Raw genomic sequence first — 13,270 nt, 5'->3', positions numbered from 1 at the left:
AGTTAAGGCAGGGCGCCAGTCCTACAAGTGCATGCAATAGGAAGACTCCTCAGAAAACCTCTTGTTGGCAAAGAGCTTGGGAGTAGTTACCTTGTATCAAACGGCCACTTTTGGATTAATGTAAAACTACCCTGGAGCAGTTTCAGTCTGCGTTCTAGCCGCCTTTAGGAGTTGTTCGTGCTTGTCAGGGTCACAGATAATACTCTGATTTTTAGATCATGTTTGCTTGAATATTTTGGGCCGTTTTGCGCCTCTCCTTCCTTTTTTGTGATTTTGACCATAAGTTGCTACCTTAGTAGGTCACTGGTATCTGGGACAGAGTTAAGAATTGCACTTAGATAAATAACAGGAAGACACCAGATCAATGATCATTTTCCATTGTTAAGGGATCAGTTATGCAGCATCCCTTCAAGGACTTATCAATGCGTATATGAAAACTCTTGGTGAGATTTTTTTTTCTAAATTCAGTATGCTGCTGTTTTTTCACAATGTATGTCTTCCCTTGGATCCCTGTTAGATCAATCTCTGTCTTGCAGGAATATAAGGCCAGTTAAGCTTACTTGTCCTCAATCTGGGAAGAGTAGGCTTGCTGTAAAGATTGTAATTGTGAAATAATCTGCTTGGTGGTTTTGTTTTGTTTTTCTTCTTGTTCTCCCTTCCTTTGCACACTCCTTCCTCCTTTTGTTTAGGGGATTCCTTCGTATGTTATGTTTTTAACATGGAAAGCTATGTCTAACATGACTGGCCTGGCCAGTTTTGTGGTTTCGATAGGCTGTGCCCTTATGCTGAGCTGGTGTATGAGGGCATGTCTTCACTGGCAACGTTAAAGCGCTGCCATGGCAGTGCGCGCTGGGTGCACTGTCTACACTGCCACATTACAGCGCTGAAACTTGCAGCACTCAGGGGTGTTTTTTCACACCCCTGAGTTGCAGCGTTGTAAAGTGCCAGTGTAGACAAGCCCTAAAGAGCAACACACTACCTTGCTGATAATGAAGTATAATTATTCCCATTTCTAGCAGGGCTTTCAGCATGGTTACGTCATTGGACTCTGCACAAGCTGCAAACAATAGCGTGCTTGCTCACTGTCTTGAACAACCATGATCCTATAATGCCCACTTGGTCTTGTTTACTATTGGCTGCCTATAAATTTGTAAATTGACTGCTGATTGCTGCCTATAAATTTGTAAATTGATTGCTGCTGATTTTGAACTTCATTCTGACTCTATCTGCACATCTCTTTTAGGGAATTCACTAGCAGGCCTTAGGTTATTAGGTAATTGTCTTTGCTGTGGATACTATCCCCCAACCCCTTCACATCCATCTTCTCTCCCTTCTTCTCCACTTAAAAATACCTAAAACTTTTACTTTGTCGATGATGTTTTGTTATGCTGTATTTGGAACAATTTCACTTCTCTTTATGTAGAATTTCTCCCTCTGCCTGGGTTTTTCTGCTTGTGGTATTAATTTATTATGAAATTATTGTGCAGTGTCTTGCAGAGCATGGTGGAGGACTTCAGAAGCTGATATTGTTAGAAATGGGTTTTTCTGTGTACTCCAGTGCACCCTGGTCTAGCCTTTTGCACTGGGAATAAGAATGATAAAATATGAAGTTTGGTGTAAAAGTGCTGCTTCCTTTCCTCTACAGGGATTAGTTAATGAAATACGTCTCCCAACACAGTACTGCAAAGAGCTTGGCTGAAAGAGGCTTGCTTATCCCCCACACTACTACTCTTGTCTTGCTGCACGGCTGGCGCCGGTTTGAAAAGGCCAATTCAGATGCTCCCTTATTGGCTCTGGCTCCTCAGACTTGGCTCTAGCTCAGAATATGCTTTTTAAAAAAAAAAAAAAAAAAAGAGCAGCTGTTTGTCTTTTCCAGCTGAGGTTTTTTTCTTTCTCTTGCTGCTTGCTTATTGGCGGAGGAAAAGAGGGAGGGAGGACTGGGTGAAGTAAGCTGTGTACACTCTGTGAATGTGGTTGGACTAGTTTTTACAGGGAGAGAGACTGAAAGAGTGGAGGTGAGGCTGTACTGGCCATTCCCCTCAGCTTTTCCCTCCCGTCCCTCATTTTCTCTTTGTGCCATGGTTGGGGATCATTGTAACCTCTCTGGAGACAGACCTGTACTCTCCCAGAATCCCAAACCTGGATTAAGCTGCAAAATGGTTCTACAGGCGGTGGGTAAAGTGCTAAGGTAACAATCAGGTTGTCATCATTTTAGAAATTAAGGGAGAGGTACAGGGCAGGGAGTTGGCATGCACAGCACAATGGGGAGTATTTTATTTCATTTGATTTCATAAGCACAAATAAGGTATGTAGTGGTGGAAACTCTTTAAAGACACTGTTGTAAAGTGGAGATACATTGTGAGAGGGGGACTTAAGCAATGTTGTGAGGTAGACAACTGGCAAAGTAACTGGTCTTGTCCAACTTTTTTAAGGAATGGGGAATCGAAAGCTGTGTTGATTGTCTCAAAAACTTAACTGGAAGCCATTAAATGTGGAATTTCTCCCAAAAACTTCTTGAATCTATACCAGTGTTTAAAACTGTTTGTCAAATGTAATACTGTAGTGAAATAGAGTTTGAAGGCATCTGAGAGTGCTGAGTTTCAAGGGGATGGTTGGTGAATGGGTACTTGTTTTCTTCATTGGTAGTGTTACTCGAGTAAGTAGTTTGACCAAGAATCTACATAATGCACGTGGCTTTTTTGTCTGTATATTTGTAATATGCTGAACTAATTTTTTTAATGTATTCTAAACATACTGTTATGGGTCTGATTGTATGTGTGTATGTAAATATCAAGACCAAAAGGAAAACTTTTGTCAAGTATAATACCTTGATCGGGGAGAGGTCTGATCTGTTCTGGGTTGAGAGGAAATTTTCTTCACAAATATTAGGAGAAACAGGCTTGATGTTGGGGAAAATGTAGCTTTTTATTTCCGTTAACATGAGCTCAAATATCTTTCTAAACTGAAGAATTAGTGCCCTTAGTGCCAAAGAGGGGCTTTGTTGCATGCACATAACTTTATTTGGCAAGCCTCTGCTTGCGGCTGTTTCCTCTTATTGATGGCAAATTGTTAAAAACGTTTGTCAACAGAAACATTATCCCAAGTCTTCCTTCCTTGATTTATGGGTTCTCTGACACCACAGTCTGCACTGTGACGATGCTCATTAAACTTGAGCTTTGTGACAACTAAGTAAAGACAGGGAAAACTGGACTAAGATCTGACTTTCATTTCTGCTAGAGAACTTGACTGTGCTTAAGTTAGGTGGGATGCATTTTTTTAAATTGTTAATTGTAAATAATAGCTATCTTCCCCTTTTCCCTTTTGCTTGCTCTGTCATTCCCCTTTTCATGCTTTTGTCTCTCATTGATACTTTCTAAGGGGTAGAGTTTTGAGGAATGGTAAGTTCCTTTCCCAGCTTGAGTGTTTCAGAACTGTTTCAGGTTCCATTCTTTGTTTGCAAGCTTTTTTTTAGGTTCTGTAATTCAGTGTGGTGGTATGCAGTAAGTCCTATCTTAAAACACTTTGGCCAGGGGCTGGCTATTCATGTTGTGAACCTTTTTGAAGTTTAGTAGCTGTTCTATTGGCAGCACTCCCAGATGTAGATACATTGGTGCCTCTGAAGGAAAGTATTGCCAAAGCCTTTGTTCAGGGTCTGTAATAGCTGGTCTTAAATACAGGTAACTTCCCATGACTTACAAGTGAAACATATATACATTTGTATGTTTGAGAGATGAATAATTTGACAAGTCACAATGAACTTTGTCTTACTGATTTTTTTCCCCTATTTTGAGAGTGCATATGTTACATTTCTGTATAATTTATTTTTGGTAACCACAGAGTAATTTCTTCTGAAGTTACTTGTGCTATGGCATGTCTCATTTTCTCAAGCATATACCATAACTCTAGCATGAAAGAAGGGAAAAGCTGCTGCAGTATGTGTAATGTTTTGGGCCTGGATGATGAAGAAATGAGGTGGATTTTATTTTGCCTAGGCTACTATTGGACAGGTGTTTGTGGATAACGTATGGATAATGCACAACTACTTTCTCTTCTCCTACATTTGAATACTTCCCATGAATTGATGGTTCTTGTGTGTCGCTGTCCTTTTTTGTATTTGCCTGTTTGTCCTGGGCCACCAGCTTCTGCATCCAAAAAGAAGAAAATGTGAAGTCACCTCACTGTCCCTGCCAAACAGCAGCCCAGCCCAGCCCAGCCTGTTTGGACTCTGGCCGGGGACTCAGATCTGGGTTCGTTTCCTGGATCTGCTGCAAACTCCTCATGTGCCCTTGTGTGAGTCACTTAATCTCGCTCTGCCGCAGTCTGTGAAATGGAATAATACTTCCCTACCTCCTAAGAGTGTTGACGATAAATTCATCACCCTATAAAGAGCTCAGATACTAGGATGATGGGGGATAGTAAGAACATAGGTCTGAGATTGGTCTAAGGCAGGGGAAGTTAATAGGTGGACCACAGGCCAAATCTGGACTGCCAGATGCTTTGAATGAACTGCGGAATTTTTTTATTTACTACTTCCTATCATTACTGTTGTTGTGGTATAAAAATTTGCTCTGGAGTTTGGACCTTGACTATAACGTCACCAAGAAATTTTGATCTTGACAAAAAATTGATTACCTCTCGTCTAAGGAGTGAGGTGTGCAAGTTTGTTGCAGAAATAGTCTGCTAGCACTTCATAGCCACATGTGAGGCCAGTGATGCTGTTGATGAAAGTGGGAGAGACATAGGCCTGGTTATAGGAAAATTTTCTTCTTGCCAATGATTGGTGTCATTGGTTTGGTACTTGTCTGACTTCAAGCGTAGGGCATAAGAACGGCCCTACTGGGTCAGACCAAAAGTCCATCTAGCCCAGTATCCTGTCCTCTGACAGTGGCCAATGCCAGGTGCCCCAGAGGGGATGAACAGAACAGGTAATCATAGAGTGATCCATCCCCTGTCACCCATTCCCAGCTTCTGGCAAACAGAGGCTAGGGACACCATCCCTGCCCATCCTGGCTAATAGCCATTGATGGACCTATCCTCCATGAACTTATCTAGTTCATTTTTGAACTCTGTTATGTTCTAGTCTAGAACAAAATCTATTCAGCACAGTTATGAATGTGGCTTTCTTAAACCATACCAAACTCTGTTTGTGGTAGTCTACACTGAAGTTGAAGTGGTGTGAACTTCTGAATGACGCCCATTGGCAGTGACCGGTAATTTTCCTGTGTAGATCAGGCCATGAAACTACTTGTGGAGAACATCAAAGGAACTGCTATTAGCTGGGTGGAGAAAGGCTTGGTGGATTTTTGTGTGTGCCAGTGCTGAGTATGTAAATAGTCTGTGACCTTTAAGGTTTTGTCTACACTGGCAAAATTAGAACCCTAAATTCCACACTGGTGCAGCTCCACTGTTGGAAGTTTTGATGTGGACGTGGCTCAGCAGTGACAAAAAACAGTGGTAAAAATTCCACTGTCTACACAGAGTCCACCATTGCTACCTCTTGTGGAGCTGCACAGGCTGAGAATTACAAGTGACACATTTTCTAGTGCAGATGCATTACACGTTAATCACGACAAATATGTTGTTTTACTTAAATGTAATGTTTTACAGTTAACTTTTTCTCTGCACTGCAATGCCCCCCACCTTTGTTTTTATCTTCTGTTAGGTGGTAATGTAGGGTTAATTCGTCTTTGTTGTTGTGTCAGGTAATGTCTCCAAACCATAGGGGAGAGACCAGTGGGGAAAGATTAATGTATACGTTTCAAAAATAGTACACTAAAGAGAGATTTTTGGGACAGAAGGAAAAGAGGGAGAATATATAGGGAAGGTGTAAGGTAACAAAGTAGGGAAAGAGAATGGGATGTCAAGTGGGTGAACAGAGGAAAAAGAAGAAACAATCGATAGCTTAAGAAAATATGAACCATAATCCTTTATAGGAAAGAAAAGGGGAAAACCAAATGAAACCAGGAAGGGAAAGTAGGGGCAACAAAAGCAGCAGATGTATTGTCTGTCTACTTGCATTTTTTAAATGAGACCTACTCTTATGTTTTTAATATTCCTTTAAATTGTAGGGGGCTTGTCTTTGGAGAGCTGGGCATAGTTCCTCTTTTTCATCCTGTCCATACTTATAGCCTGCAAACTTTACCTAAAACTTACTAGCCCCAGTACAAAGCCTGCTGATTTTTGCTGAAGATATAACAAATTAAAAACACCATTAGAGCAGTGATAAACTCATCTCAACATAGCTGACCTGAAGTTGCACATGTCACTTAGCAAGGAGTTTAATAGGATTTCCAGGCAACAGGTAAAAGGCTCTCTGATATATAAATGCCTTTCTGAAATATGTTAATTTTAACTATTTCCCCCCAAACATAGATAAACTCTGGACAGTTATTTTTATCCAATTATAGAAAGAAAATTAAACAGATAACGTTGTGTACTATTTCTTCTGTTTAGCACAAGATGGAGATATTGGGGTGGGTGAGTGTGGGGGGGGGGGAGAAGGCAAAAATAATTATGCAAAATATTGTAAGCACACTGAACTCCGTTTACCCGTATGTCACTCTTCAAATATTGGTAAAACTCCATGCACAAGAAAGCAGGAGGTTAGTATAGACTGTTCATCAAAGCCTTCTTTTTAGTCACCTTGAATAATTAAAAGGTAATAGAGGAAGTAACACTAATCTATCCAGCCAGCCCTTCCTTATTCTGTTCCCATTAGTAATTGACCTGGGCCAGTTGAACTCTTAATACTTGCTCTGAGCTGTGTTTTAATACTTTTAAGACACAATTTTCTCTATCTGTGTAAATATTTTCATCATGTGAATAGACACCCAAATGTGATTCAGAACCTGAGTCAGGAGTGGGAGTGGTCTGTGGTATGTCTGCTTTTCCTCTGACAGCTTCGATCCTATGCAGGCAATATTCAGACATGACTGACTTCATTTATCATGTAGCATCTCTTCCCATGCCTTTGCATTTCCTTTTAAGTCTCTGCTGAAATCTAGTCATCCTGGGTAGTTGCCTTGTGTCACAGATATATTATGATGTAAATTGGGTCTTGCCTGAATTATGTAATCTAACGACCCCGGTTATTAGACATAGTATGCATGGTGCTTTACATCCGCCTACATATTTCACCTCTCGGAGAGTCTGTAAAAATAGGCTACTTTAGACTCTTCTTTCTGGCTAGCACTCCCCCTTTCTTTGTGGTAAGTTATGTAAGGCAATTTGCAAGCAGAAAAATACAAATGTGTGTCTGGTCTCTTATCAAGCTACTGTAACTTGCCTTGATGCTTGATACATGAATGCATTTTTTTCATAGACTGATTTGTCTTGGCGTCGGATTCTCATAGTTGTGCAGTATCTTTTGTATGTTATACACCAAAAAATATTTAGGAATTCAGAAACAAAGCTCCCACTCCTTTAGCCTTCTCTCCACCAAATGGTATTGGGGAGGTTAAAAAGAAAACAAAAAGCGTAGTCCTGACATTGTACTCTGTTTTTTGATAGTATCCATACTGTAATCTCCTATTGCACTTTATTCTTGTCATTGAATGATCTCTCTGCCTCCTGCCCCCCACACCTTTTCATGTGGCTCAGTTTGCTTCCCCCAGCACTTACCTGAAAACTGAGTGGTATCTGTACTGGCCTTTTAACCATGTTAACAAGCTTTATTTAAAAGCTATCCCAACTGGTTTTTAATGAGGTTTGAAGTATGCAGTGCAGATAGGCCAAACGGTGTCTTTTAAAATAAATAAATAAATAAATAAATTTCTAGCCTAGGTTAAAACACTATTTTAACAGTTTGGCCCAGACTACAATGTTAACTATATTAGCTATAAATGTCTTTAAATAGCGTTCCCTAACATGGTTAAACATATTCCCTAACATGGTAGATTGGGGCCATTTAGAACTGTCCTGATTATTTTTGTCTTGTTCTTTTTCTAACTTCCATTGTGCTAAAATAGTTTAAAGGAGAAATGCGTGACACATTGTCTGCAGTAAGAGTTCAGTGTCTTACCTTTTAAAGTGAAACATGATTGCTTTTTAATCAAAATCACTATAGGCTTCCTCATTACATCATTGCAAAGAGATAGAAAGGAAGTGACCTGGGACTGAACCCTCTCTGACATTAGAGACTGGGCAAGATTTATTTTATTTGCCATTGCATGATAAGGAAGAAGTATACAGGGGACTCTGTGGGTGGCTCTTTTCCTAATTTGGTGTGTGAATCAAGTGCTAACAAAAATGAGCTATTTCCAGCCATCCCTGGAGACTGAACTCTTCCACTTATGCCCAGAATGGATACAGTCTAGGCAGAAGCAGTGCAGGCTTCCCCACAGTGTTGATGGGGAGACCACTACTTGAGGGGAAAATGTAGCTAGTTCTCTAGATTGACTCGGAACATAAGAACGGCCATACTGGGTCAGACCAAATGTCAGTCTAGCCCAGTATCCTGTCGTCTGACAGTGGCCAATGCCAGGTGCCCCAGGGGGAATGAACAGAACAGGTAATCAAGTGATCCATCCCCTGTCACCCATGCCCAGCTTCTGGCAAACAGAGGCTAGGGACACCATCTCTGCCCATCCTGGCTAATAGCCATTGATGGACCTATCCTCCATGAATTTATCTAGTTCTTTTTTGAACCCTGTTATAGTCTTGGCCTTCAGAGCATACTCTGGCAAGGAGTTCCATAGGTTGACTGTGTGTTGTGTGAAAAAATACTTACTTTTATTTGTTTTAAACCTGCTGCCTATTAATTTCATTTGGTGACCCCTAGTTTTTGTGTTATGAGGAGGAGTAAGTAACACTTCCTTATTTACTTTCTCCACATCAGTCATGATTTTATAGACCTCTATCATATCCCCCCTCCCGTTAGTCGCCTCTTTTCGAAGCTGAAAAGTCCCAGTCTTATTAATCTCTCCTCATACGGAAGCCATTCCATACCCCTAATTATTTTTGTTGCCCTTTTCTGAACCTTTTCCAATTCTAATATATCTTTTTTGAGATGGGGCGACGACATCTGTATACAATACTCAAGATGTGAGCATACCATGGATTTATATAGAGGCAATATGATATTTTCTGTCTTATTTTTATCCCTTTCTTAATGATTCCCAACATTCTGTTCACTTTTTTGTCTGCTGCTGCACATTGAGTGGATGTTTTCAGAGAACTATTCACAATGACTCCAAGATCTTTCTTGAGTGGTAACCGCTAATTTAGACCCCATCATTTTATATGTGTAGTTGGGATTATGTTTTCTAATGTACATTACTTTGATTTATCAGTCCTTACTTTCTTTGCTTATGTGGCCAACAAAATTGCTTCTAGTGCTGGTAATAAGAGTGGGCTTTTAGATGGTAGTTTTTCTGCTTGCAACTGGACTGCTACGAGCCGTCAGATGCTGTTTTTTCTTTCAAAGAATGCTAAAAAGTTTATCTACCAGTTGGGCTGGATTTGAAGTGGTGATCTAGAGAGAGGCTCTACATCCTGTTACCAGCCCACTGAGCCATGCAGTTCTCCATTTCACTTGAATAAGTGGAAGGATATTCCATCTGTAGTTGCTGTAGAAATGTCATGACCCATATGTATTTATAAAAGTGCTTATGTTTATGTACCATCTTTTGGAGTTAGCTTAATGGAGTGGAGTCACTGTTTCTTCACAGGCATTTACAGCGTTGTGCAGGTATTTTGGTTACATATTTTTTTGTCCTGCAAAGTGGTAGCCAGAGGGGGTAGGACCACTAAATTTTTTTGTTTGTGTGTGTTGAAATAACCCTTACTGTATTTTCCCCCACTAGTGTGTGTGTGTGTGTGTGTGTGTGTTAAGTTTTTATGGTTAAACCTTTCTTTCCTCAGCTTTGGTACAGATATTGGTCTTTTTCTAAAGATCAGTCCAAGGCATTTTGGGACCCTGTGGGCCCAGTCTTTGGGAATAATAAACCGTTCACAGAAATCTTAAACCCTGAAACTGTTCTGCTATCCTCTGTCTCTTGACTCCTTGCTGTGGGTCTGTGTCATAGGAGTTGCTTTACATGTCAATTACTGGTTAATTCTGCCTTAGATCATGTTCTCTACTCCTGTGCATACAAGTGATGAACGTGCAGCATGAACCTTTTTGAGAATTCCCTGGAATCTTTGATTTCCCATTTTATCTTCCATGTTTTAATAACTCATCCTTTTATTGAGTATTTGCTCTCATTTGATGGGGGAGGGTGCCTTTATCTCAGAGATTTTAAATAAGTATCCAGCATTCTGTGTGAACTGAAAGTCCATCTGTGCCATGTTTTCTCATGCTGTGTAAACACTCCCAAACCCTTTACCAATAGAGTGTGTATAGGCCACAAAATCAGTTCTGTTTTTCTCTTGACAGAGCAGTTTCTCTTGTTTTTTAACTAACATTTTATAACTCTGCTCCTTTAGGGCAGGCTGCTGATTGGAAATATCTTACTAAAACTCTGAGCTCTTTTTGCTTGACACTGTCTTTGAGAGAGATAGGGCCAGATTTACCTGCCCACCAGTCAAACATCAGTTTGCACTAATGTAGCCAAGTCACGGAAAATAAATAGCAGGTAAGAAATTCTTGTGTTGGATAACTAGGAGAAGTAACTTTCTAATCTTGTTTGTATCCTCTACGTTATCAGGCACATCAAAACTTCAGACTTCTGTATCCTAGGGTACAGAAAATGAGCCTTTACTTGAACATTTATTTACTATGGTGCTATATAAATGCTTAATCATTTTATTTAATATTTGTGTATATCACCAAGTGTAGGGGTATGCACGGTGCTTTAATAGTGGAACAGAAATCTAGTTGGCTTTGTTAAAGTACTTCAATTTGCTTTGACTCTTATTTTAGTAAACAAGCAAAATTTAAATTTATATTTAGTCTGTTGATGACTTCAGAATATCTGCATTCTGGTTCCGCCACTTTTGGGACACTAGTTCTAGTGCAGGTTTTGCTGCTGCATTATTTATATCTTGGAAACGTAGTGTTAAGTTTGGAATCATCTGAAAACAATATTGCAACATCGAGTTGATCCGAAATGCCTGTCTGAGGCCCATCAACATTAATGAGAGTCGGGTGTTCTTGCTACTGGCCAATGTTAACAAAAAATGCCCATTCTTTACAGACTATCCTGTCTTGATGTGCACAGATTCTGCAGTTATGATAGGGAATTGAAAATGAGAAAGCGATTCTCTTGTTGGAATTTATTTTTATTGGTAAGAGAAAACAGTGAGTTGAAGTCCTGCACCCATTGATTTTAACTTGTGGACTGCCAGTACATAGTGTGTCTGCATAGTTCTTTGGTCACTGACACTTTATTATAGAAATAAGTGATTGCTTATCCTCCTGAAAGGGAACCTCTGAATGTGGATTAGCCCTGCATCCACTCTTTCGAAGAAAGATGATCAAGTTTTCGGAATTAATGTAAGCCCTTAATGATCTGTATAAGGTTCAGTGAGACCACAGATATTGGAAATCTGTTTGATACTGGGTAATTCAGAGTTCAGCAGAAAATGCCACTTCAGACCAGTCTTCCCATTTTCTCTTCCTTCCCCTTTCATCTTAGCCATGTTCCCTCCCACACATTTTGAAGGATAAGTGGGGTTCAGGGCTTGTCCAAAGAGGACAGCTTAGATCAGAGAGAGAGCGAGAGAGAAGTTCCCTGACTAAAGGGGTAAGGGAAGATATTCCAGACAGAAGGAGTATCATAGGAGAGGTGCATATGTTGGGTAGGGAAAAATACAAAGTAGGTATACAAGGAAGCAGCAGTGAAAGTAACAGGCTCTCCTCCTCTCACCCCACTACAGAAGTATCTGTATCCTGTGTTTATATCTACTTCTCAGTGAAAAATTTCTGAGCAGTCTCCTTGTTCATGATGAACAGATTTTGAATAGTTGTACATTTCTCATAGAGTAGCTGGTGCAATGAATTAGCAAACTGGCTTTCTTCTCTGAAGGCAGAAATTCAAATGCCACTTAGATCAAATTTAAAGAAGGGTTTTGGTGGCTCCATCCACTTTCTAGTGGTCTGTAATCCATATCACTAATCAGCCTGATTCAGTCTGTGCTCAAGAGTATCTAAAACTAACTTAACAGTGTATACCTTAAGTCAGAACTGGGATTCATTGGCAATGCTGAGGTGAGGAAGTTTACAATAGACTGGACTCTACAGTGAAGGACCCATTTCTCAATTTTAAGTGTGGGTGGAGTTATCACCTATGTTTTTCTTGCTTTCTTTCTGTAGAACTGCTCCTGTTTGTTTAGTGGCACAGACTTTATAAGGTCTGGAAACCAACATTAACACATGCCTGATTTTGATTGATTGTTTTTTTTTATTTTAAATCATATCCTTAAGGTATTTTGTCTTAGTTATGTGCCTTTTAATATAATCATGTTCTTGATATTTGATGAGTGAACTTTCATTTCAATAAGCTCTTTGAGTTAGCTTCCCAAGGTTAAAGGTATTTTTTAATTGCTAACAGTTTGGTAAATATCTATAAAATTCTATTAATTACGATTCTTTTCAGTCTCCCATAGTTTGTAACTTTACACAATACTCTGGGGTCACTTCTAATTGGGATCGTAAATCCCTATTCTCTCTCAAACCAATTAACACTCACCAGTTCGTGTCTGTGATGGACTCTGCGGGGTACAACCTGGAACTGTGGGACCATTGTGCCTCCTTAACTCTCCATCCTGGGTTGTCTCTCACAAAGCTATGCCAGTGACAAGCAACAAACCCCTCCAGGCGCTGTGACCGCTCAGCCATCAGCATGTAGAGTCACACACCCAGCTAAATTGCATGAATGCTCCCTGAGGCACTCATGAATCATACAAAGAGAGGCCCCAGCCAATCACTCCAGCCCCCAGCCTTGCACCCTGGAAATACACCACCTTGCACTGCTCAAGACTTCCTTGGATAGTGCAAGCTCATTAGTTAGTTTGCCACTTCTTCAAAGGAAAATGGACATGTACCAGCCTTTGTAATCTGAGCTGAGATTTCCCAAGCACTTTAACCAAAAACACACTGTCTTAGATAAAATATAAAACAGATTTATTAACTACAGAAAGATATATTTTAAATGATTATAAGTAGCAGGCATAGAGATCAGAGTTGGTTACTTAAGAAATAAAAAATAAATTTGCAGCCTAAATTCTGCAGACCTAAGCAAGATTTGAATCAAGTAGTGTCTCACTCTCTAATAGATGTTACAGGCATCTCACAGTTCTCAGTACCATTACTCACACTGATCTCCCCTCC

At 40.0% G+C, this 13,270-nt stretch overlaps 1 protein-coding gene across 5 annotated transcripts in view; it reads left to right on the top strand.

Moving 5' to 3' along the window:
* The window catches only part of MOB2 (MOB kinase activator 2), a 156,587-nt gene that overhangs the window by 113,010 nt on the left and 30,307 nt on the right, over nt 1–13,270 (top strand). The window contains exon 1 of one of the 5 annotated variants that reach the window (XM_074954831.1): nt 1,978–2,188. The exons of the other annotated variants lie outside the window; for them this stretch is intronic. Coding sequence (XP_074810932.1) covers nt 2,079–2,188 — 110 coding nt within the window. The 5' untranslated portion in view covers nt 1,978–2,078. Of the gene's footprint in view, nt 1–1,977; nt 2,189–13,270 lie in introns of those variants that run through there. 5 annotated transcript variants of the gene reach the window in all.

Source organism: Natator depressus, chromosome 6 (genome assembly GCF_965152275.1).
Source record: "Natator depressus isolate rNatDep1 chromosome 6, rNatDep2.hap1, whole genome shotgun sequence".
Lineage (NCBI taxonomy): Eukaryota > Metazoa > Chordata > Testudines > Cheloniidae > Natator > Natator depressus.
The sequence above is the reverse complement of the archived record's forward strand: the minus strand, read 5'-3'. Positions and strand labels throughout refer to the sequence as shown.